The 27,790-nt window shown below is 36.6% G+C and overlaps 1 protein-coding gene across 2 annotated transcripts in view; it reads right to left on the bottom strand.

The window, feature by feature from the left end:
- serpinh2 (serine (or cysteine) peptidase inhibitor, clade H, member 2) overlaps positions 1-22,034 on the bottom strand; it is a 36,703-nt gene extending 14,669 nt beyond the window's left edge. The window contains exons 1-4 of one of the 2 annotated variants that reach the window (XM_056461230.1): positions 21,885-22,034; positions 19,432-20,039; positions 5,700-5,792; positions 3,142-3,374 (exon numbers count right to left, since the gene is read on the bottom strand). In XM_056461230.1, the coding sequence (XP_056317205.1) occupies positions 3,142-3,374; positions 5,700-5,792; positions 19,432-20,032 (927 nt within the window). In that variant the 5' untranslated portion in view covers positions 20,033-20,039; positions 21,885-22,034. Of the gene's footprint in view, positions 1-3,141; positions 3,375-5,699; positions 5,793-19,431; positions 20,040-21,733; positions 21,852-21,884 lie in introns of those variants that run through there. The other variant, XM_056461231.1, reaches the window with a different exon arrangement.
- Between the last annotated feature and the right edge of the window lie 5,756 nt (positions 22,035-27,790).

Below are 27,790 nucleotides of genomic sequence, written 5' to 3'. Positions count from 1 at the left end.
TAATTAGGAGAGTAAGGTCTGAGTTTCCTTAGACAAAAGTCTTGTCACTTAACAGAAATAATGTACAGTATAGAATATAAAGTCATGGTGCAATGGAAAAAGAATTAATATTGTGTGGGACTGCATCCATACATCTCTGCAAGGACTCAATTAACTAATAAAGTCATCTGGAATGGCAAAGAAAGCATTCTCAGTAATGTTCATGTCTGGTGACTGGGCTGTCCAATCCTGGAGCACCTTGACCTTCTTTGCTTTCAGGAACTTTGATGTGGAGGCTGAAGTATGAGAAGGAGCACTATCCTGCTGAAGAACTTGCCCTCTCCTGTGGTTTGTAATGTGATGGGCAGCACAAATGTCTTGATACCTCAGGCTGTTGATGTTGCCGTCCACTCTGCAGATCTCTCGCACACCCCCATACTGAATGTAACCCAATCCACGATTTTTCCTTCACCAAACTTGACTGATTTCTGAATCTTGGGCCCATGCAGGTTTCAATAGGTCTTCTGCAGTATTTGTGATGATTAAGATGAAGTTCAGCAGATGATTAATCGGAAAAATCTACCTTCTGCCACTTTTCCAAATGATCAACTAGAAGTCAAGTTATTATTTGTTGCTCTTACAATTGTGATTGATGACAAGACTTTTGTCAGGTACTGTATTTCTTACCTTATTATTTTAATCTCATTATCATAATTACAAACACATGGATAGTGTAAATAAATTGACTGTTTACTGAACTTTGTTACTCTAAGATGTTAATGAACAGCAGTATCATTAAGGTGGATATACACACTAATAACTATACTACATCTGTACGAGTTATTGGAATTTTCAGTGTACTTAATCATAATCATGTACTTTTATTGTTCCCCTTTATTTCCACATAACAGTAAGGTGGATCCTTAAACTGAAAGATTAGCTTTTGAACACAGAAGAGAAGGACACAAATGAGTCCAATTAATATTTCACAGGTAGCAGAGGACAGAAAAAGTGAAAGCAAAGAGAAAAAGAAAACCACCCAAGTGAATGTGGAGGTGCACAGAGAATGAGAGTGTGACAAAAAAAAAGAAACGAGTGTGAGAGAAGAAAAGAGAAGACGAGCTGCAGGGACTCTGACCAGCTAGAAATGAGTGCGAATGAAAGGGCAGACGCAAAGATTGAGGTGGTGGATGAAGTGATGAATAAAGAAAGGGAGACCAAAGATGAGTGGGAGGAACCAGTCGACTCCGGGCAGGAGATGGATTAGCTGAGGTCAGACCTGGAGAGAGGGAGGCCAGAGAGAGAAAAGACGAAGAAGAACAGCCAGCAAGACAGGAAAGACTGGAGAAAACCGAAGAGAGGGAGGAGAGACGAGGAGAGCCAGCAGATGTCACAAAATCATTCATCAGGCTCCAAAACACTTCACCTCCACCATCCACCAGAAGAGCTCTACGAAGGCGTACTTGACATTTCCACCCACCGCGAGAAACCAAAAGAATCCAAATGCGCTTTACCCACGAGCCAATCGTACCAGACATGCTTTCATCCACTGAACTCAACAGCCCAAACAAGCACGCCGCAGTCACTGTCACTTGTCATGTCCAAATCCAGATCTGTTCAGCAGTGCAGACAGAACCATCTGTGCTCTTCTCAAACTCCGTCACTCTCTGCTGTCTGAGTCCAGGCTTCTTCCTGTGGCCGAGCTGCTGAAGAGACTCTTGCTGAGCTTCTAAAACCAGCATGGCTTCACTCTGAGGGGCTTCTGAGCCACTGCTCCATGCCTCTGCCCGGGTCTTGATGGAGCATGAATGTTTGGGATGCCAGGAGAGTCATTAACGTGTATGGAAAACACTTATAGGGATCACAGGCAAGCAATTGTAAGATGATTTTGGAATTGAGTGCATTTATACAATAACTTGCCTAATTACACTAACCTGCCTAGTTAACCTAATTAAGCCTTTAAATGTCACTTTAAGCTGTATCGAAGTGTCTGAAAAATATCTAGTAAAATATTATTTATTGTCATCATGGCAAAGATAAAATAAATCAGTTATTAGAAATTAGTTATTAAAAGTATTTTGTTTAGAAATGAGTTGAAAAAATCTTCTCTCCGTTAAACAGAAACTGGGGAGAAAAATAAACAGGGGGCTAATAATTCAGGGGGACTAATAATTCTGACTTCAACTGTATACAAATGACAAAGTTTCCACTATTTTCCAGTACTGGGTTGCAGCCGCAAGGGCATCCGCTGCGTAAAAACATATGCTGGAATAGTTGCCGGTTCATTCTGCTGTAGCAGCCCCTGATAGATAAGGGACTAAGCTGAAGGAAAATGTATAAATGAATGAACATTTCCACAAAAATGTTATAATTCTGATGTTTCTCTTGATTTTTCCTGTTTATTCAAATTGTATTTAATATGTTTTCCTCCCGCCCCGACTTTTATTTGTTATCGCTCACCCCCGGTCTTAAGTTTGTGATCACTCCCAGCCACCACCCTACCCCACCCCCCGTTCTTAGCTAACTCTTTGTTAACTATGTTAGTTAACAACTTTTTCATATTGTCGCAAATGTATGATGGCATGTTTTTATTATGCATTTACCTGTAGATGTTTAAATTCAACCCAAAAAATACAAATAATATAAATTTTTTGCATGTTTCAATACTAATTTGAATTCAGCTCAAGTAAAACAGGGCTTTGTCTCTGAAAAGCGGGCTACCCAAACCTCTCTGTAACCTGCATTCTCACAGGGCAACAAAGCAACAAGCTCAAACTGCTGGGGTTCAAAAAGAGAACAGCACAAGAAAGCAAGAAATCTCTTACAGTGGACAACTGAAGAATGTTTTAAAGAATAAAGACCATAGCTCAGTGTCCTAAGACACATAAAACTGCGTTCCAAACTCTGACTGCAATTCCACAGCAAACACAATTTCCATTAAAAGGAAAATAGCTTTCCTTCTGAATGAGAATAATCTATGACCTATGCTTGACTCTCATTATGCTAATGTCATATCTGGAAATCTTCCATTAGCTTTCTAAATGAGTCTTATCTGCATTGTATGTTACGAATATTTATCTATAACCAAATGTTTTGAAATTGCATTTCGCACGCTCATAACAACCTTGTAGGAAGTGATATGAGCAATGTTTAGTATATTACCTGCAGATTGACCGCGCTACTCATCTTGGTTCTCGGGAGGGATAATGCCATACTTGTGGAGTTTAGTTTCCCAAACCACTTCTCCAGCCGATCCAGGGTCAGCAGACGGTCTAGCCGAGCCAAGCTCTCCACATGAAAGGGCAAAAGCAGCACAATACTGGCTTTCCCTTCCCACAGGCCCAGTTCCAAAACCTGCACCATGTTCTCCATGTCCTCATAATGACCGTACACACCTAGGATACAAACATTTAGTAGAGTCAGGTTTACTCACACTATACTAATCGAACCCTGCCCAGGCATGTTTTCTGGTTCGTTTGACAAGTGTGAGTGCTCCGAAACGGGCACAGATGCAGTTCAATTGGCCCGCCCTGGCCCAGTTGGAGGAGGTGTGCCAGAGTGCGGTTCTGTTCGGCTTTGGCGCAATACGCTTATAGTGTGAGTGCAAAGTGCGCCTGAGCCCGAAACCGTAGGCGCAACGTCACTTTTAAAGGAGTGTTTCATATGGATTTATTAATCACTCTTACTTTTCGATTAATGCAAACTGTCATAGTTTATTAAAGACCCAAACCCCTCGCTGCACGTCAGCTGCACCTTCAACAAACTTCCTAATACATGAAGAACGAGAACTTTTATGATAATTTATGAGCGTCAAAAGTGGTGGACCTGTTCAGCAAAGTATTTGACTGCATTTCACTGCATCTCAAACGACTATAAGTAAAGCAATCTCAACTGTGCTGAGCGAGAGCGCTTCTCTTCTGTTAAACGCATCATTAATGACGCAAGTGCGCTCCGATTCGGAAGGCAAAATGCAGTGTGAGTGCAGGTCGTTGGGGGAGGGGGGACAATCGTGCTTTGGAACGGTTGAAGGCAATCGTGCCTAGTGAGAGTACGCCCTTAAAAGGTTAGATAATTTTGTTCACAGTGGATGCAAGTTATTAATTTCCAACTTCGACACAGAAATTTTCAGTTATTTGGTTTACAAAATGAATTCTCTATTTCTAAAATAAACTTGCTTTTTAAATTAAAACTAAAATGTGACCTTTTTTCACAAGATGTCTTAATTTGCTTCCTTTGATTATTTATTTATGTTTTAATGCCATATTAGCTATATGCATGGCAAAAACTACAGTAAATATAGAATATATAACAATCATATGAGTTTCCTAACAAACATACATTGTACAAAAAAATACAAATAGCAACAACACTGAAGAGTTATATACAATCTTTTAGTTTGATTAAAGATAAAAATTTAAAAATTCTCCTAGAAGACATCTTTTCAAACATTTCCCTTAAAATCCTATTAAAATGTTTTATTCTTACACAAGTCACAAATAAGTTTTTCTTCCCCTTTCAAGAAATATGAGTGTTTTAGTCTTGAGTGTCTGATTCTACGTCTCGTACAACCTGTTCATGTCTATTTTCAAAATGATATTCATTTCTTTCATTTACAAATGGATTCATTCATTCATTTTCTTTTCAGCTTAGTCCCTTTATTATTCAGGGGTCGCCACAGCGGAATGAACCGTCCACTTATCCAGCATATGTTTTATGCCGCGGATGCCCTTCCAGCTGCAACCCAACACTGGGAAACACCCATACACTCTTGCATTCTCACACATACACTACGGCCAATTTAGTGCATTCAATTCTACAAATGGATTTACTTCACACAATTTGTTGTTCTTACATTCATCCCATTTCATTTGCCATTTGGCATTAATATACAGATTTTAAACAGGTTTTATATCTGGCACAGCAATTTTACATTCTGTTATCTCCAACTGTAGGGCCCCTTGAATTATTTTGACATCACAAAGATTAGAAATTTGCTCCTTCATTAGATCAAGATGTGCTGCCTTTAATAGTTGAGTATATTTACAGTACAAATTATAATGAGGGGTAAAAAAAGGAAATAAATATATACACTGAAAATAAAATAATCGTTCAATTATCAAAATCTAGAAAAAGTATTTAATTAATCGAGATTATGATTTTAGGCCATATCGCCCAGCCCTACTTTGAATGAGTCGGGATCATTTATGTCTATGGAGGATGAGGGAGCTCTCAGATTTTACCTAAAATATCTTAATTTAGGACAAATGAGTTTCTACAGGGTTCATCAAGTCAAATTTAAGACTTTTAAAGACCTTTTTAAGATCATTTTAAGACCATAATGAATGAATCTTCAGACTTACACAAGGCTTAAAAAAAAAGTTAAAAACATTTAAAACAATTGTTATTGTAAGGAAGATAATTAAACCATATTATTAAGTAAATAGAGATAATAAATAAACATTTCTTAAAACTTTTATTGAAATATATTGTCAGTGATTGGATGGGTGTTAGCCCGATTGGATATAGCTTTAAATGGATATAGGAAAATTAAGACCAATTTAAAATTATTCAAGACCTACAACACAATATTTCAGTGGATTTAAGACTTTAAGGCCTAAAATTGACGACTTTTTAAGACCCCGCAGATTTTAGGCATAATTTTATTTTTGCGTTGAGTAAATTTACCTTTAGATGCAAATATCAATGATAAATGGGCATACCTGATCTGTGCATCATGGGAACTTTAGTGTATTTGGTTCCTAGGAAGCTGCGTACATCTTGGTTTTCATGGTAAAAGCCTCGATCCCACAATCCTAAAACAAAAAGATCAATTAAAACACATGCAGACAGTGGACGGATCATAATGGAATTTGATTATTAAACAAGAATTTTGACATCTTGATAAACTATTGGAGTACCATCATTTTACAGTACTCATCCTACAGCTAGCTCTACATTGAAGCCTTGATGAGTCAAATCATACAAAGGAATATCACAGACACCACACCAGAACAAGAGCGAAAGATAAAAGAAAGGCAAGAGGAGGGGTGCAGGGGAGGCAGAGGCATAGGACGTATTATTACAGCCCATTACACCCATTAAATTCACTGACAAAGATGAGATTCGATAAAGAGACTATTAGCAGTATTACAGTCACATGTTCTTTTCCACACTCTTTTCACCTTATTGGATTAGTCAAGGGGAAGATAAAGAATAAGAAAGAAAGAAAGAAAGAAAGAGAGCAAAAAAAAGCAGAATCAAGTCATATCAAATACTAAGGATGATTGTGAGACAATATGGGGTTAAGCCAGGCCGTGATATTGTATTTCGCTGCACTAGAAGAACTAAAATTGCTCTTCAAGAGAAGAGAAAAGATGAAAGCATTGAGACAGTGAATGACCTTTACAACTCGATTTGAACTGTGTCATGTTATTTAGACCTACAAGTCTATGGACAGTTAAGCCACACTTAAAATGGCTGTATATCATGGTGGCAGTTACAAAATGTCGAAGTGTCATTTGCAAAAAGACAATTTTATTCCTGAAATTCCTTCACTTTTTACGTTTTATTACCATTTTAAAATTTGCATGTAAAAAAAATTCATCCCAATTACATTTTTCTAAATGTTTTAAGTAGGGCTGCACAATATTGGAAAAAAATTTCACAATGCAATCTTTAGTTTTTCTGCAATACGCATTGCGATATGAAATGTATTTCAACAGATGGATTGAAACTCTATTTGTGCCAAATTCATTCTTTTAAAATGGTTGGGGTGATTTTATATGGGAGTGAATCTGCATAAATTATTATAGATCAGTTCAAATGAACTTTAAACGAGATATTTGGTGGTAATAATACCACAGTTTTTCTGTAAGTCTTATTGGCAGCTAGACACAAGTATTTAAAAGTGATAAACCTCAGGTAAAATGACACTTGGCAGGCTTCACCATTGGCTACAAATGTTTCTTGTGCCTAAATGATTTAAACTCACTTGATATGTTTTACAGAAAAAATAACTAATGCAAATTAAATTACTTTAAATTCCCAATGTTTGAACTTTGCCATTTATCTACAAACTCCTGTTCAACGATAACCCATACTTGATATTGAAAATCCTGAGATGAGACTATTGCCGATATACACATTACGATTTTGATGCTTAAACGATATATTGTGCAGCCCTAGTTTTAAGTCACACTAATGGAGTATGCACTGTTCAAAAGTTGAACTTACCAAGTGGGATTGGTAAGAAATGTAATTTAAGCAATTTTAATATACATAAGGTTTACAATGAATGCTGTTCTTTTGCACTTTCAAAGAATTCTTAAAAAAATGTATCACGGATATCATAAAAATAATTATGCTAATTATGCTGCACAACTGTTTTTAACATAGTAAATAGGAAATGCCTTTAAGTAGGGATGAGACTGGTATTGGCCGATAATCTCATTTAATGACTCCATTGGTACTCGCTAATCTGGCCGATCTCTTTTTTTACCATAAATAATTATAATATAATTTCTTGTAATATACTTACTACAATAAACAGTAGTTTATATGCCTTTTTCCTTTTAGTAAAGAATAATTGGATTTATAGGTATTATAAATTCTTATGCATCAAATCTGCACTACAAACTTTTTCTTGACATGTTGAATTCTTCTTTCATTATTTGCAATGTTTCCAAATTGCATTGTTTGTACTTTTTCATACAATTTTTTTTGTCTGTGCCATCTATTATTTTCTGTAAAGCTGCTTCTGGCCATGACAGGTTCACATCTAAATGGTTATAAGAGGTGTGTTTAAGGGATTATATTCTGCATCCTTAATTTATTCTCTTAGGTAAGGAAAGGTCTAAACTTAAGCATCATACTTAGAGGGAAAACGTGCTTTATGCATTATAAAGCTTTTAGCAACAGAATCAGTACTCTGTATCATCTGATCACCATGACAAGGAATCGGTTCCCGGTATCGGCTGCAAAAATCCTGATCGGAGCATTCCTACTTTTAAGTACCAAATCAGCAAATAAGAATAATTTCTAAAGGATCATGTTACTGAGAAAACTGGAATAAAGCTTTTTAGCTACGCAAAACCTTGCGGTATTCTTTTTGTGTGCTATATTTTGCCTAAAAAGTGTGTTTTATTTATTTTTTTTATAAAATGAATAAATGTGATCATTTGTTATCTAATACAATAACATTCAAATTTAAAAAGTGACAAAACGCCTTTTGGGGCCCATTATACATTGTGGATCTCTAGTTTTTCACTTCCCCATCAACGTCAGCTGATCACACTCGTGTATTTATAGCAGCAGTTTATCCAGGCCTCCGTTCTGCTGTGCCTTAAAAAGGAATGCGCCACCCAGGAGGAAATTTCCATAATCACCTTTAAACACTCCTTGTCCCAAAACCACTGCTTTCAGCATTAAACATCCTCCCCCTGAGGATTTCAAAACATATTCCTTACATATAATTACGAATACCGTTAACAAAACCAGAAAATAAACAAAACAAAAAAGGAGGAGAAACGTGGGTAGAATTCCTCATGTTCAAAAAAAAAAAAAAAGTTTCGTTTTATAAACCCGAGACAAGTCGCTTGACTGTCGTTTATTATGAGAAACACCTGATCCTGTATAAGGAAAGCAAACCTCTCTGTTAGGCCCCATGCCAAGCTTTGCATGTGCCTCAACGGTATGCTAGCAGTTCCCTTTGAGCTTGTGAACGCAAGCCAAGAGCCAGAGCAGTTGGATTTCAATAATTATACAGAGGGATGAAATTTGATCAGTCTAAAAGTTCAAAACACATGGCATGGTATCTGTCAGTTATAACGGGGTGGCAAAGCTCTTGGAACTGCAAGCATTAAAAGGGGAATTCTGCCATGCAAGTTTCTGAAATGCCACACAAGGATTCTTGTCACTGCGGTCTTGGCTGGCAATCAAAAGAAAGAAAACATCCTGGGAGATTCTGTAACTGAAAGAGGGAAACAGAATGACCCAGCGAGCAATCACAAGAGAGAGACACTCATACCTTCTTCATTAATTACAGAGCCTAAAAACAATGCAGCTATTGTGCGCTTTTGCATCTTGAAGCCTCTCTCGTGCTCATTTTCAGTAATAGCCGAGCCATAAACAATAAAGCTAAAACGCTCTGAATTAAAGCACTTTCATCTTCTCTTGCCAGATCCTTTGGTGCTGGGAGCAGGGCTGCTGTTTGGAGGTGAAGTGTGTATGTGTGTGTGCTTGTTTTGTGGTTTGCTGTATAGAGCACAAAGGCTGAGGTAATGAGCTAGTGTGGTGTCTGCCACCATGCCACACCCCGAATGAACCCACAATTGGCTTTCTTTGTCTCTCTCTCTCCCCCATTGACCATTCTGCTAAAAATCTCTTATCTTTCACTTCTGTCTTTCTTTCGCTTCGCACCTGTGGCTCTCCATTTGCCCCCTGCTATGAGCTCCAATCCAGTTCTCCATGGTGTATCTGGAATTAGGAACTGTACACATGTACCAGAGGAGTGTAGCCAATTCTACAGTACCAGTCATTCGACACAGGGAAATAAATCCAATCTAATATACACAAAGGGTTTCAACAAGGGGCTGGAAACGTTACTACTAGACCTGCTGATCCATGTTGAGATGACAGATTTGTCAGCTGCACACCCATATAGTTCAAATCAACTGTTCCACTGCATCCCAAAGGCGCTCTATTGGATTGGTAGAGGCCAATTTGAGTGTAGTGAACTTATTTTCAAGTTTATGTAACAGTTTGGGATGATTTGCTGAAAGTTTTCATCACTAGATAGTTTTATTTCTTTTAGTTGGGCTGGAATAAAAATAATTATTCAAAAAAATTGTAAGAAAACAAATACTAAGTTCAATATTATTAGTCTTATTATTAAATAGATTTTTTTCTACAGAACTAACCACTGTTGTTGAATAAACTGCGTCATTAACCTATTAATGACATTAATCTAGCCAAATCTAACCAGTTAAGTCTTTAAATTGCACTTTAAGCTGAATACTAATATATTGAAAAAATAACTAGTAAAATAGAATGTAGTGTCATCATGGCAAAGACAAAAAATTAGAGACTTCTAGAGTTTTCTAAAATTATTACGTTGAAAAAAATGTGTTGAAACATCTCTCCATTAAGCACTGTGGAAATATTTGAAAAAGATTAATTTTTTACAGAAAGGTGAATAAATTAATCGTCAAATTAGGTGCACTGTGGTTATTAAAGGATGGTCAAGTTCAGACAAATAAACCCAGGTAGTCTGTGTGGTTCAAATGATGATCAATTGGTACTAATGGGTCCAAAGTGTACCAAGAATACATTCACCACACCAAGATTCCCATCTTGAATCCCTCATTGTGCTTTTATGTTGTTTATGCCAAATTCTGAACATACCAGGCGAATGCTGCAGCAGAAATTCAGCAACTTTTTTTTCAGTGTTATTTTGTCCAATTTTGGTGAGACTTTTGGAGCAAATGGTGGTCTCAGTTTCCTGCTTTTAGCTGAGAAATGAGGCACACGGTGTGGTCTTCTGCTCTTGTAGCTCATCTGCTTCAAGGTTCAGTGTGTTCAGAGATATTCTTGTGTGGTGCTTGGCTGAAATAAGTGGTTAGTTGATTTGCCTTTATATTAGCTTGAACCAGTCTGGCCATTCTCCTTTGATCTCTGGTATCAACCTGGTTTACAGGGCTCAAAATTGCGACCATTTTTAATCTATGCGACCTCATAATATATTTGGGAGCATTTGTGCGACTGCATATAATGGTTGTAGAGCAGGTTTGAGAAAGACGCAATGAAAAGTACACAGGTTTGCAAACCCATCTTAAATTACAAATAATGGTGCCGATGATAGCGATCATGTGGTGAATGTTGATCCGCAACATTTCGAAGAGAATGTTGAACGTCTTGGAGTGGCTCAGCAGTTTAATGGCCCAAATCTTGATGCATTGCACTTACTGCGGATTCAGTGCAAATGGCCACTGAATGTAAAATCTGACACTGTATACATCATCGCCAAAGAAATTTAAACTGAAACTGCAGCTCATGACAAGGAATGGTGTTGCACGGGTTGTCATCGTGATAATCCTGCTCTGCACCGCTCATCTATTGGGTCAGCTGACTCAACTCCTTTTTTCCACAAACACAGAAAAATGTAAATCAGCACATAACGAGACCTGATCGTGCACATGTTCTATTTCTCAAACACAGATGCATGTGCACAGGTTGCTGTCATGGACATGGACCGAAAACTTTTAAATACTTTTTCTTCTCTTTTAAATAGAAGTGAGACTTTTCTTCCTTTCTTTTGTCTGTTCTTTGTCGATGCATATTATTTTTCTAATTTCACTGCTTTTCAGCTTTTAGCATTGAACTGAATGTTTTATTATAATTTTACGTTTATGTTTTGTAGCAGAAATATTACTTGTTTATTAAATTGACATGCATATAAAAACAATAGGGCAAAATTTCTTACTGCAAGACTTCATTTACTGTATGCAAACCATAGATTTATTTTTCATAATGTAACAGTGGGACTTTTGCTAGCAGATAACTCACATGATAATGAGAAATATAATTCATTGTTATTAGCTTATTATTGCCATCATTAATATTTTATAATTATTAGACTTTCATTTTAGAATTATTACACACATATCAATAAGTTATCACAGTTTTAGTTAGATAATTGTTTCTGGTTTTTGTTAGACCTGATTGATGTTGTTTCAAATACAATAATTCTGTTAATATACAATTTGCAGTGGTGCTCATTCATTTTTAGTTGGTGCTCCTAATTTTTTTCTGGTGTTCCTAAATTTTTGAAGTTGGGAGCACCGGTGCTACCAAGTAAAAACGTTAATTTCGAGCCCTGGTTTAGGTCTAAATAACTCCACATTTCCATAAACATTGAACTTACAGTCTCTATAGTACATTAAAGGGTGCAAATTAAGACATTTTATGGACAGATTTCTCATTACAGGGGAAGAGAGAACACTGCCCTCAGATTAATACTATGAGTCCACAAACGACCCATCACAGTGGCAATGAAAAAGCTTCGGACAAGTTAATATTGCACTGGCGACTAAATGAATTACTATAGAACCCTGAAGCGGTGCGACTACTGACTGCCTTTAAATTATAAATCTAAACTCTGAATTCAATTTTCATAATCTCATTCACAAAGCCCAATCTATTGTCTGATCTAATTTGTATATTTCATCGGCTGAATTAATGAACTTCCACCGACTCGCGCTTCTTGCTTAAAAACGGGGTTGGGGGGGTGGGGGGGATAATGTAATTAAGTCAAAACATAAAACAAAAGAAATTAATTAGATTGCTTATCAAGCTAAAATCAATCCAAACTTTATTTCCTGTTGCGTTTGGTAGTAGAGAGAAGCTCTCCTCCTACCGCTCCGTTCACATCGCTCTGTGTTTAAAATAGGATCAAAGCACCTGCCAGTATTACTCAGACAAAGAAATCGATGAGTAGAACAAGACTCCAGCATGTGGGTGAGACAATGCACAAAAAGAGAGACAGAACTCCAGTCAAGTAGAGCAGCATATAGCAGCAGCATGTTAAAAACTCATTTAAGCCCTTCAAGCATATTTAACATCTCAACTGACAAGAAAGTTAAGTAGAGTGTGGATCTGTCTCTTTTTTTGACAAAACACGAAACTGCCTGTACTGCACAGCTTTTGTGCAAATACAATATTACTGTTACAGCTCAATAATAAGACAAGAAAACTACCATCTATAGTGCTTGTCAGAAAGATTTCCTTTCAAATCATTATCCTACTAGCAACACCATTGGTTAAATTCCCATGGGGAATGCATAAACTGATCAAAATGCACACATCATTGCACTAAAACCTGCTTTGGATGAAAGCATTTGCAAAATGCATACAAGAGTCATGACCAAAAAAAACAATGTGCATATTGTGCAAATTCTTTCCAGACATGACAAGACCAAGCCATTCACAGATTTAAACATGCAACATAATGGTCATATGACTATATAGCATATGATTGTTTGTTGCATAATACATGCAGATTCGTTTTATTTTAAATAGTAGACAGTAAACATGTTCTGCAGATTATGTAGAATAGAGCCATTCTCAGGAGGTCAGGAGATGCTGACGATCATTACTAAATTATTTAAGATGACATGCAACCTCTCCCGGAAAGACACATAGGCTCTTCTTGATTTACTGGAGATGGTGTGTCATCAACCCTGCAGGCCGGCTGTGAAGGAGAAACTGTAATCTATTGATGCCCGGTTTGTGAACATACATACATTATATATATATATATATATACACACACACACACACACACATACACACATACATATACATATATATATATATATATATATATATATATATATATATATATATATATATATATATATATATATATATATATATATATATATATATATATATATATATATATATATATATATATATATATATATATATACATATATATACACATATATATATATATATATATATATATACATATATGTATATATATGTATATATATATATATATATATATATATATATATATATATATATATATATATATATATATATATATATATATATACATACATATATACATACATATACATATATACATACATATATATATATATATATATATATATATATATATATATATATATATATATATATATATATATATATATATATATATATATATATATATATATATATATATATATATATATATATATACACGTTTAAATTATACGTTACATATAATAATTTTTCCGAAACCCGCCTCTACAGTGACACCTAGTGGTCATTTTTTAATGTACTGCTCTGGAACAGCCTCAGCAAAAAACAGTTACGCAAATTGAGATAATGAACCGCACATTGTAGAGCTGAGGTTTCAAGTGATTTAGTGAAGTGGTGAGAGTTCCTGACTAGCATGCAAAAATAATGGGTTCTAATGCAGGGAGACACATGTATAGATGTTAGTTTTTAAATGCTATGTTCTTGTAACATGTTTTAACATTGGTCTGGCATTTAAATGAACACTTTGTGAATAAATATGTCTTTTTTTGGTCATAAAAAGGTAACATTAACAAAATATATCAAGTCGGGATTCGAACACGGGCCATTTGCAGCACAGTTCCTTTGTGCACATGCACTGTCCACTGGGCTATTTGAGATAGACGTTTTGTCATCCCTGTCTGTTAAACGCAGATTCGCCAGGTCTCAAAACGCTTCTGAAATGGCCTATGCTTTGAATCGCTTTAATCACTTGACCTGGGTGTTTCGAATCATGCTTTGGTACAGTGTTTCGAATAACTTGCACTTCGGGATCTCGACACTGTCGAAACGTCAGTTTTAAGACAGCCATGCCTATGTTCATAATGAAAGCCATGCATGACTAAGTGTCTACAGCTTGTCATAACGCAAAATGCAGATATATGGATTATACGTTTATTCAATGCCACCTCAAAGAGGCATAAGGTCTGTTTAAATGTATCTTTGTTAGTTGAATGTATACATTGTGAAACTTGCCGTGTTTGCAATGAGGCAACAAACACATTTAAACTGCTTAATATATGTGTAATGCACTTTTATGCATCACGTCATATCACTTAGCTCATACTGGGATTTTTCTGAATTATAAATACCCCAAAAAACTTGTTTATGCAGAAATTGATATTCATTTCTAACTGTTTTTTACACATGTTGAAGCTTCAAAATACAACCCTAAATGCATTTTTAAACATGCCCAAGCGTCATACCTGCTATGTAGATATCACAGAACAATAAAACATATTGAATCAATTCAATTCAATTCAATTCACCTTTATTTGTATAGCGCTTATACAATGTAGATTGTGTCAAAGCAGCTTCACATAAAAGGTCATAGGAAATTGAAACAGTGTAGTTCAGTTTGTAGTGTTTAAGTTCAGTTCAGTTGAGCTCAGTTCAGTGTGGTTTAATAATCACTACTGAGAGTCCAAATATTGAAGAGCAAATCCAACGATGCGCAATTGCGATGTGCAATCAATGCACTAAATGGCAACTTTATAGTTTTGTTTAGACTGACTCACATGATCATGACAAATTCACTATTTTGGTAGTGGTAAAAAAAAAAAAAAACTGAATTATTCATGCAAGACTCTTATGATGAAAACGGGTGAGGCAGGAAGACTAAAAAGGAGCAGTTTTGTGAAGCCGACAGCCATGCATGACGAAGAAGTGTCTACAGCTTGTCATAACGCAAAATGCAGGATATATGGATTATATGTTTATTCAATGCCACCTCAAAGAGGCATACGATCTGTTTAAATGTATATATTGTAAAACTTGCCACGTGTTTGCAACGAGGCAACAAACACATGCAAACTACTTAATATAAGTGTGTCATGCACATTTATGCACCATGTTATACATGCTCTTACTGTGATTTTTCTGAATTATAAGTACCCCAAATAATTTGTTTATGCACTGATTGATATTCATTCCTACCCGTTCATGCATTTTTGAACTTACCCAAGCATCCTGCAATGTAGATATCAGAGAACAATTTAACATTGAATCAATGCACCAAATGGCAACTTTTTTGTTTAGCTTAGACTGATTCACTTAGTGCTGGTAAAGCACTTGACTAGTTTGCTAGCAGTAACAAAAACTTTTATAAAACTCTGAATTATTTACTCCGACCAACTCGTTGCAAACAACAGTTTGCTAAAATTAATCAGACTTCCCATTATGAACACAAGCAGGTGTGTATACAGTACACAAATACATACGTAAACACATGCATCTCACAGGTGCATCTGCTACACCGACATAAATCACTATAATCACACACACATGTATGCTTTGAACACCCCCTATAGAGTGATTCCTTATCCTCCAAGCAAATTTCCCCCTTCAGCATCAGTCGTGCAACTGCTTATAGTCCATTTATCAAGCAGCAGCACAATCTGTATGAGCTAATTCTCCAGCACGCAAGACAGCAGAAGCCCAGCGGTGCTATGACCACTCTGTCTGATTCGGTTTGGCTCAAATATCATTTCTTGCCTCTTTTTTAATGAGCTAATAAAACCATTTTAACTCACAGATGACCTTAGAATTGGTAGAGAACTAGAGCTGAGAAAAACAAAAATGTGAAATTTATTCATGTTCATGTTCTTAAACTATTAATGGTTGGCTTAAATTATTTGGGCTGCAGATAATAAATTACTTGTTAATTGGGATATGAAGAAGTATAACTCATAGTGATGGGGATCCCAAGCGACTCTCCACCAAAAACAATGTCCATTGATTTATTATGTGAATCTTTTTGCAGTGGTGAGCTGTTATCGCAGATATCATTTACAGTATATTACATCCAAGGTCATAGGCAACCACGGCAATGCTGACGTTTAGACAAATAGCTTGATTATGAGTGTAATATTGCCTAAATATTTATCTACAAATTGCAATATTTGTATTATTTATATTTCAAACACTAATTTAAATGTAGTGAGTACTCTTAATTTAAATGTAAATGATTAATTTTAAAGAGTAAATGATTCAAACAAAAGGACACACTGTTTTCCATTCAGAAGGGCTGTTCATTCATTCATTCATTGAATTTCCTTGGACGCCACTGTGAAATGAACCACCAACTATTCCAGAATATGTTTTACTCAGCGGATGCTCTTCCAACTGCAACCCAATTCTGGGAAACACCCATACACTTGCATTCACACACACTCATAGTGCATTCACACATACACTATGGCCAATTTATTCAATTCAACTATACTACATGTCTTTGGATCCAACTCGACTCAAACCACCGACCTTCTTGCTGTGAGGCGACAGTGCTAACCACAGAGCCACTGTGCCGCCAGAAGGGCTGTTCCCTATGTCCTATTACCTTTCAGAGTAAAACTCCCCACACAAATAATCATGAGGACCCAATGTGTCCATCAGTTGTACCATTCAAAATCATCCCAAGGGCCCTTCGAAGTGGCCAGTTTTAAGCACTTTGCTTTGGAATGACATTTCAAAATGGCGATCATGATTGTTTTAACTCCAAAGTGCCCTTCAGAGGGCGATATATATCCCATTTGGACACTTGTACAGTTCACTAAAAGAGTTAGTGCAGTTGAATGAATAAACTCAATAAATGATTCAGTGAGTTGCACTTGCAGTCAAGGCCTTTACTAATACCCACCTTTACAATTGTTTTATGTTTTACACAAAACCTATATATTAATTATCCTTCGGCTTAGTCCCTTATTTATCAGGGGTCACCACAGCAGAATGAACCACCAACTATTCTGGCATATGTTTTACGCAGCAGATGCAGCCACAACCCAGCACTGGGAAACACCCATACACACTCTCATTCAAACAAACACTCATACACTATGGCCAATTTAGTTTATCCAATTCACTTATACAACATGTCTTTGGACTGTGAGGGAAACCGGAGCACCCAGAGGAGACCCACACAAACACGGGGAGAGCATGCAAACTCCACACAGAAATGCCAACAGAGTCCCAGCCGGGACTCGAACCAGCGACCTTCATGCTGTGAAGCAACGGTGCTAATCACTGAGCCACCGTGCCGCCCCAGAAAAGAAATGTGATAATTAATTTAACTTTATGGCGCATGAGTTCTTGATCGGGATGAATGATGGGATACACTTATCCTCACTATACAAATTCCACCACAAAGCTGTATTAGAGATAGTGTGCATTTATTGTTAAAAGGATAGTTCACACAAAATTTTTCCTCATTAATTCACACTCTAGCAGTTCTAAACTTTCATTATGAACTTTCATTCTGCATTTCAATCTTCTGTTGAACACTAAACAACACATTCTGAGGAATGTTGGAAAAAAGCAGCCATTGACATCCATTTTATTGTTCCAACTATGGATGACAGTGCCTGCTTTTTTTTCTTTCTCTTTCATATTTGACATGAAACGCACATTTACCAGTAGAAATGATGACATCCTGCCCAACTCATAATTCTCTTTTCATATAGCAATATATCGTTTTAATCGAGCCGAGACCATCTCATCCAGGCGATCCTGGAACGATTTTTTTAGTGCGGATCCGAGCACGATTGCTGGATTCACATATGCCAAACGAACCACGCTAACTGGGAAAAAGCGTCAGGTTCCGAAACAAAAGCCTATATGTGAAAACACCCTAAATGATTGCAGATTTTTCATTTTTGGTTGAATTTCTGCAGACCTGAGATAATGTAGCATGCTTTATCACCCTGTCATATGTACACGCTTTTAATTGGCCAAGACTGCAAGTGCATGTACTGAAAGATTTGTTTTTATTTCGGATGAATTTTTTATATACAGTGCTCAGCATAATTGAGTACACCCCATTATGAAAATGAATATTTTTATCCATTTCTCAGTGAATATTGGCAATGTATTATTGTGCATTTATTAAACAGATATATTTATGAAAATAATATTTTAGTCACCAAACATATTTAGAAATTGAAAGATAATACAATTCAATTCAAGCTAAATACTGCCAACAACAAAAAATTACAACCTACAAAATTAACTACTTTTTTTGCTTCTCTTGATTTCTAAATTTGTATTTAAAATTTGGCTATAACACATAAATTTGGGTGTACTAGTTTTTAGACTGTTATTATACATGTTATATGTTATTATATAGTTATTTTGTTAGATAAGCTCCAGTTTTGGCTCCAAGCTTTGGCTTCAGTACTGACTAATCTAATGTATATGCACAAATATAATATTATTTATTAAATATGAATTTTAAAGATAGATTTGTGAGGGGTGTACTTATATATGTACAATAACAAATGAACAAATAATTCAAGTTTCAATACTGTTCGAATGTACATCAGTGCTCTCCTGTCAATCAGAATTCACTGTTAATAATTAACATTGAAAAAGTGAATGCCCACAAATCTTTCATGTCTACCTTTCATTCAAAAACACTGATTAGTTCACGAACAAAACATTGCTAAGAACTCAAATTATAGAAAATAACAGTGTTCACTTCCCACAGGCCATTTAAGTAAAGTGTGGTTTTACAGTGCATCAGACAAGGAATAGGCCATGAATTTTGCAATGCAGTCTGGCTACTGTCCAAACACATAATGGACCATAAAGCTTCAAGATTAGACACAACTATCCTGATCCTCTAAGTACAGTAGACAAGCCACACCTTCAATTTAATGCAGTCTAATGCCTGTTCCCAAAGCATGCTATTCACAGATGCTTTCCAGTCTTTCTTCATGGTATGCCATCTCCTGTGATATGTTATTTGCAATCAGTGATAAAAAAATAACTTTCTTTAACCTCCTTTAGTGACTCAACACAATAGCATAGTAGACAAAGAACTTAGATTAAGCCATCTAAAATAGTTTCCAACTTATTCTTTCTTCTCACCTTTAAAGTGCATTGCATTGGCCAGTATCATGGCTCCAGCTTTGGTCTCCAGTGCCGGTTTCAGAGCTGCTGCCTCTTTCCCATCCATCCCACTTTTAGCCCAGGACTGGAGCTTCTCCATGTCGGTCTCCTCCAGGGCCACATGCTGCATCCCAAAGTGGGTCTGGAGCTTCTCCAAAAAGCTCTTCTCCAGTTCAGGGGCTTGTTTGGAAAACAGTGCAGAGGAACTGTGCAATATGTGGCTGGTTCCATTCGATTCATGCACAGCCTTCTTTGCTGCGGACAAAGTCTCTCCTACAACATTCTCATTTTTGGTGATGCTCAGGAGATCATGAAACTGGCTGGCTGTGGATCCTTTCGCTCCACCCCCTAGAGCCAGCAAGGAGTTGGCCAACAGAAGCGGGGAGATGAAGGTGTTGGTCTGGGAACCGTTGGTGCGGAGCGACCTGTACAGCTGCAGTCCCAGGCTCCAGGTGGGGTGATGTAAGCTGGAGATTTCTGGAGGAGAGCCTTGAACTTTTGGTTCCTGTGGAGTAGATGACCAAACGCTTTGTTGAGCCAACAGGAGAAACAGGAGAGGAAGAGGAAAGATGGGCTGCATTGCAGAACTGGAGAGGAAAAAGCAGAAATATTACAATATTAATCCAGTTTATTTTGTAAACAAAACACTATGACCCTGCGCACATACATTCATGTGGTCTGATAATGATGTTTTGGATGTCAAGTACTTGCGCATTCCTATAGAAAGACTAAACTGCACACACTCATGTACCAAAGGTTATTATCTGATTATCAAAAACATGTGTGGATGTGCGCAATTTACGCAGTGAAGCAAAACATGCTGTCAAGTTACACTAACAATAGACCTTATTTTACTCTTAAATTGGAAAAACCCCTATATAAATCTGAAGGGAACTAGCAACAAATTGGTCTTCTGTACTTTGACGTCATCTCTGCAACCCTATTTACTTCATTAATAAATATTCCTGGCTTTTATCTTGACTACTTAATTGGTGCACCGAATTTAAAATAATAAAATGTTTGTCTTCTCACTACATTTTGAAAATTCCTTTCTTTTTAAAGTGTTAAGTTTCAGCCAAGTTTCTCTCTCTCTCTCTCGCTCATTTCACAAATGTTAATTAGTTAAGTCTAAACCCCAAGGATGGATTGTGGTCCTGTGAGGCCTCGGGGTACCAGCCTCTTGGAGACTCACCAAAAAACTTTTATTTAAAATTATTGTATTTAATTATATTATTGAAAACTTTCAAGTACTGATTACTTATCTATATGATTTTTACATTTAGTGTCTTGTCTTCAGATGCTTAGGCTCAAGGCCCTGTAGGGACCCAGCCCAGAGTTCATCCCATTGAGCAAAAACATTCTAAATGGAAAAAAATAATAATTTGTTGTATTTTATATATTACTTTAGTTACCAGTTTACCATATATATTATATTAACAACAACAATCTGCAACATCTATATTGAGGTAAAGTTGGTTTTAAATTTGCACATTCGTTCATTTTAATGGTCCCTACATTGTTTATCACGCTATACTTCAAATATTCGGTCAGAAATTGCATTTAGGTATGACTTCAAAACAACATTAGCACTATTTAGTTGACTGTCAACAATCTTGATAACTTAGTCATTGGATTGTAATATGATTTCACTATTCAGAATTTATAAATGATAGGCTACTTTTCTGAAATTATATTAAGGAGAAAGTCTGAGTGTGCAAATATAAAACCAGCTTTGCCTCAATAACATCTATGGTATTTTATTAAGGTAAAGTTGGTTTTTATATTCGCACATTTGTTCAGTGACAACTTGAGACTATCCCTATGTTGTTTACCATGATAACGTACTTTGAGTATTCGTTCTGAAATCAGCACTGTTTGTTTGACTATGAACAATGTTGTAGACTATTTTAATAGTCTTTGGCTGCTAATATGATTTCCCTATTTAAAATTTGCAAAGAATACTTCTCTGAAATTATATTATTAAGGAGAACGTCCGAGCGTGTGAATACAAAACAAACTTTTTTTCAGTTGATGTTTTGGCATAAAATGGTTATACTATGGTGTTCTTGCATAAGACATCCTCAACTGACAATACCATCTCGACGTCAAATTCATTCCCCTGACTTTTGCGCCGCTGGCAGGGCATTAAATAACGACCAAACGTCCTCCCGGCCTATATACATCATTAAAATCCTCTCGAACCTAAGCCATAAAACGAACAGCGTCCTCCGGAAATTTCGCTTTTTATCCAAGAGATCACAGAAAAACCGAATAAACAAACCCCTTAAATAACAGCAGACGTCGGAGAATATTACACAGGCGGAACAGTAGATGTTGATTTTTGCTCTTGCTGAGCGAGCGCAGCTGTTCCGTCTGCTCGGAGAACTGAGGGGCAAAAAACAAAGTGGAAGAAGTTCCTTGTTTGCGTGTACCGTTAATTAATTAAAGCTTCCTTCTATCTTCCGGCTTCTTCTGCAGGTTTGAGCTGAAAGGAACTGACAGGGCAGGTTCAGACGTGGCAGAGGAGGGTCTTTTCACAGTTTGCTCACTTTTCCTCCAGCCGAATGCGCTCTCTGTGGACTCAATCCGGGTATTTTCCCTCTTTCCAGCTATCTCGCACATTCCATTAACCTCCATATTATTGGATAACAATGCTTTCTTGGTTGCTGAGTCGTTTTTTTTTTTTTTTCTTACTCTCTATCAGCGTTAGATAGAATAAAAAGTGTCAGAGTGCTTTGTGTTTTATTTTTTGATTTGCAAAATCGATATTTAAGCTGTCTTTTTTTAGGCAACCGGTTGATTCCCCTCAGCTGTAACTCGAGGAAACACGCAGCTGCTTTAATAACCTAAAGGGGGCGCGCGCGGTCCACACCGCCACGGCCCTAACATAAGGTCGACTTGTCCCATAATAGCATGTCATGTATCCGCCTGTAAAAGCATTAAACACACTCCTCTTCGTCCTGGTTTACATTTGAGTTTCCAGAATTGTTACAAAACTAGTGCTTTGTCATAATTCTCCAACATCCTCAGAGAAATCTCCGTTAAAAAATCAGCTAGGTAAAGTTCAAGATAAGTAAATAAGCAGATAGCACAAGCAGACAGAATCAATTGATGTTCAGATAGTCAAAGATGGAGGAAAAGGAGGATCAGACCTGGAGACAGACTCTCAGATCACGGCAAACACGCTGCAATACTAAACAGCCTGCTGGGACATGACAGTACATAGACTCTGCCAATTACTTCTCTAATCCACATCACACTCTCAGATAGTCGTCTACAAAGCACACTTCGGCGAATGCACAAGTGCCAGTCCCTCTAGGACTCTGTTTTCTGATTTTTGCAGCCTCAAATTTACCTTCTCAAAATTTGCAGCACTATTTTCGGCACAAGGCTATATATAAATATTGCGAATGTTGATAGTCTACATATCGCAGTGGTTTGTAATAAATGAGCAATTTAATAAGAGATTATGCTTGTGTGCCTGTCATTACCTGCAATTAGACATAAACAGGCATCTCTGAAACAAAGCAGAGAGGACATGCTGTTTGATTTTTACTTTACTTATTTATTCTATATTAATAAGACAGCAGTGAAGTAACTGCACTCAGTTTCAAATGCGTTTGCTCATCTGAGTGTTCTTAATGTTTTCAGGCTGATAAAACTATAGAGCATTTTGAGGGATGTAAACAAAAACAATGGTCCCAACCATAGTTGTATTAACATGAAGTTATGGTTATGAATTGCCTCTTGTTAGTTATGAAATAGTTTAATAATAAGCAGGAAATATCCATGGGTCGATGGCATGACCACATTGAAATGGTCTACAGTAGAGGAAGGTGGTGCTGATGCTTTATTTATTACTGTTTACATTGTTAAAATTTATGATTTGTTTTGTGTAACAGTCAAACATGGTGGTTTGCCTTTAGAACTTGTAATGAATATTGTTTTCCAAAGGAATAAAATCTAATGTTGGTTATATAATTGTTTAAAATATCATATCTTATAGAATATCGCATTATTTAGCATGCATTATCACAGTCAATCTTGTCTTTTTTACTTAATTGTTTTAATGTTATATTTATACATTGTAAAAAACATAAAAATATACAAAAAGGACAACAAACATGTTACAATATGCAAATACAATGTAGTGTATTTTGAGCAAAAAACAAAAAAGAAATTAAATAAATAAACTAAAATAAACACTAGTGCAATCTTACATACAGAAAATACAGGTCTACAATGTGCTGACCATAACGAGTATCCAGTACCAAGCTGGGGACTCAATCAGAAGAAGCAGGGTCAAGCTGAAGAGTTTGGACATGTTTGTGAAGGGGTTTCCACAGTTTAATGAAAGTCGTGCTAGGTCGGTGAAGAGAGTGCCTAATTTTATCTAATTTCATAAAATAAAGAACATTTCTTATCCAACAAGTGTGAGAAGGGGGGGGGGGGGGTAAGGGCTCTTCCATTCATTCATTTTCTTTTCAGCTTAGTCCCTTTATTAATCTGGGGTCGCCACAGCGGAATGAACCGCCAACTTTTCCAGCATGTGTTTTACACAGCGAATGCCCTTCCAACTGCAACACATCACTGGGAAACATCCACACACTCATTTACACATATACACTACGGACAACTTCCATGTCTTTGGAGGAAGGAAACCCCCTCGGAGGAAACCCACGTGAACATGAGGAGAACATGCAAACTCCACACAGAAATGCCAATTGGCTCAGCTGAGGCTCGAACCAGCGACCTTCTTGGTTTGAGGCAATCGTGCTACCCACTGCACCACCATGATGCCTAGTGCTCTTCCAGTTCAGAAGAATTAACCGCCTAGCTAGAAGGGTAAAAAAGGCTACAAAGTCTGCAAAATGAGAGGGTAAAGTGTGGCCGGGTGGGAAAACCCCAAATAAACCAAGAATTGGACAAGATGGAATATCAACAGTGGCATTAGCAGACAACGAGAGGAAAATTTGCCTCCAAAAAAGCAGGAAAGGACAGGACCAAAACATATGAATTAGAGTAGCTGAACCAGAATGACTCTTGTCTTTACTTAATTTGTTGGCCTCGAGAATTATTGGGCTCAGTACCTTTTTACGATGTATCATTTTGATACACAAAGATTTATTTTGATCATTTATTGAAAAAGTCATCTTCTACATTAGCAAAATGATTAGGTTTAGTAAAGCACATGCTAATAAAAATGTATATAATATCATGTATTTGTCCAATGAATCAGCATTGTAGGCATTTTGCATTGCATTATGTTTTGAACACTACAATTAAATTTTTTAGGAGATTTAGAGAAATAAATTCTAATTATAGTTGAAGTCAGAATTATTAGCCCCCCTTTGAATTTTTTTTTCTTTTTCAAATATTTCTCAAATGATGTTTAACTGAGCACGGAAATTTTCACAGTATGTCTGATAATATTTTTTTTTTCTGGAGAAAGTCTTATTTGCTTTATTTTGGCTAGAATAAAAGCAGTTTTATTTAATTTTTTTAACCTATATTAAGGTCAAAATTATTAGCCCCTTTAAGCTATATATTTTTTCGATAGTCTACAGAACAAACCATCATTCTACAATAACTTGCCCTAAATAAATTACCCTAACCTGCCTAGTTAACCTAATTAACCCAGTTAGCCCTTTAAATGTCGATTTACGCTGTATAGAAGTGTCTTGAAAAATATCTAGTAAAATATTATGTACTGTCATCATGGCAAAGATAAAATAAATAAACACTAAACTAAAAAACTATTATGTTTAGAAATGTGTTGAAAAAAATCTCTCCGTTAAACAGACATTGTGGAAAAAATAAACAGGGGGGCTAATAATTCTGACTTCAACTGTATATGCATTTTATGCAAGTAGTCTGCTGTACAGTGAAAATATATTCAATTTTCATGATGTGCACGGTGGTTGATGAACAGGGAGCAAGAGGTTTAGCAATCGATTAAATGCACTTGAAGTGGGATTTGGCTGAATGCCATTTGCGATATTGTCACGACACAGCTAATAAGGATGCCCAAAATTTGCGGCAATTAAAAAAATGAAAATTATTTCACTTTTGCAGCATGTGCTTGATTTTGCATTAAATTTTGCAATCACAGAATCCTAAAGGGATTGAAGTGCATTCTAGGCATGGGCCGGTGTAAGATTCTGACAGTATGATAGTCTTGGATAAAATATCATGGTTTCACAGTATTGTGATTATACCTCTAAAATATATTCTTTTTAAATGTCTGGGTGAAAAAACTAAATCTTTTCCCAAATTGAACACAATATATTTTATTTTGAGAAACTTTTAAAATATTTTGGAGCAGTAAACATGTCAGGCTAAATAATTCAAATCAATCATTAACTTCTGCTGTCTTCATTAGTTTCAAAAACACAGATTTCTTTACAATTTAAAACAGCATCTTGGATATCTTTTCTGCTGGAGATAATGTTGTCCTAAAAACGTAAAACAAAATGTGTAAAAAAAAAAAAAAAAAACCTTACACATACCTTAGGAATGGTATAACAGAAAATTCTGGCACACTGTAAAAAATAAATCCGTAAAATTTACAGTAAAAAACTGGCAGCTGTGGTTGGCAGTATTTTACCATTAAAAATATGGTACAAACCGTAAAAGTAATTTTTCATTTTTACAGTAAACTACCATATTTTATTAATTTAAAGATGTAATATGTCTTTCTTTTGTATTACCAACATCTACACATCTTTTGTTACACAGATAGACATGTTAACACAGCCATATGCAGGTGGTGATGAGAAAGTTACATAATGAACCAATGCTCATCCCAAACAACTTTCCCCACAAGCAGGAAAGTGTATCAGTGTATACAAGGTGCTCAGTGTCTTTCACACAGCTACTTAACACCAGTATGGTAACACGCATAAAATTAAAGTCATGAAATGAACATTGTTTATCTACATTAGATGTAATATACATCTCTAATGTATATAACTGATGGGGAAACAACTAAAGATCCATAGTATGTCAACCATGTCAACAAAAAGCATAAAAAGTGATGTGCCATGCAGGGAATTCTGGGAAAGTCAATTTACGGTTATTCGCCGTATATATATTAAGGAAACATACTGTTGACTATGTTACGGATTTTTACTGTAGGTTTTTTCAACACAATCTCACGGCAATTCGTAACTTTTTGATTTAGTGGCTAATTCGTACGAATTCGTACGATCTATTTCGTACAATTTAGTACGATTTGCTCATCCGCCAATGACGGTTGGGTTTAGGGGTGGGGTTAGGTGCCACGCCTCCTTTTTAAAATCGTACAATTTCGTACGACTGAACTCGTACGAATTAGCCACTAAACTGTCAAAACGTAAAATACTTACGTTTTCTCGTGAGATCAGGCTGGTTTTTTACAGTTGAAATCACAGGCATTTTTTACAGTGCATTTACAATGCTTCTATATGACTTTCAAACAAACATCCAGTACACTCACACACACCATAGCTTGCACTCATGTGTTGTGATGGCTAATTAGACATACATGCTGTACATATGCTTTTTGAATCTAAAGCTGTCAGTGGCCTCACGCATCACATCCAGTGCATTCACCCCCAACGCTCTCATACTGCTTGCATGCTGACTGAAAATACACCCCTCCTTTACTCCCTCTCTCACACACACACATGCGCACACTCTCAGTAATGATGACTAATGTGTGACTGGTCATGGCTGCTTGCTTTATGTGGAGGATAGGGCTTAGTGGCGTAACTGGATATGTCTTAACCATCTCTCTGGGAGCTGCTGCCTTAAGGACCTTCGCAGAACATCACAGTCATTGGAGCCTGTAATTAGTTGCCCTTTCATACTGGTCTAGAATCACCCCCCTCCCTGTTCTCAAATCAAAACCTCAGCCGTTATAAGAGAAACTGTTAAACCGATCAGGTTATCACAGCCAGCCAAGCCTATAATGAGCAGCTTTCACAGATACACCGGTCCAGGTGATCCATCTGCCCACGGCTGCTTCGCACCTAAACGAGTCCCCAAGGAGACGACTGAGATCTCTGGACACCCTGTGGGAGATTTGCATCTTCCAGGGGTCTCACCTTTCACCATTGCAAAACACCTTTACCCTTCCCTCTGCTACTCTTATATCCAGCCTTTGACCTTCTAGAGGCACCTTTACAAAGCTCATTTCGCCCCTATAGCTGTAACAATGCCGCTGATGTTCTCTTATATTTCAAATTCCGTTGCAGGATCTTGTTTGCACTTATCAGGTCATTCACATGCACAGATTTTTGACATTAGCATTGCAGTAGGTCTGTCGGTTAAATGTTTGCCCTTAGGCCATGACGAC

Source organism: Danio aesculapii, chromosome 7 (genome assembly GCF_903798145.1).
Source record: "Danio aesculapii chromosome 7, fDanAes4.1, whole genome shotgun sequence".
NCBI lineage: Eukaryota > Metazoa > Chordata > Actinopteri > Cypriniformes > Danionidae > Danio > Danio aesculapii.
The sequence above is the reverse complement of the archived record's forward strand: the minus strand, read 5'-3'. Positions and strand labels throughout refer to the sequence as shown.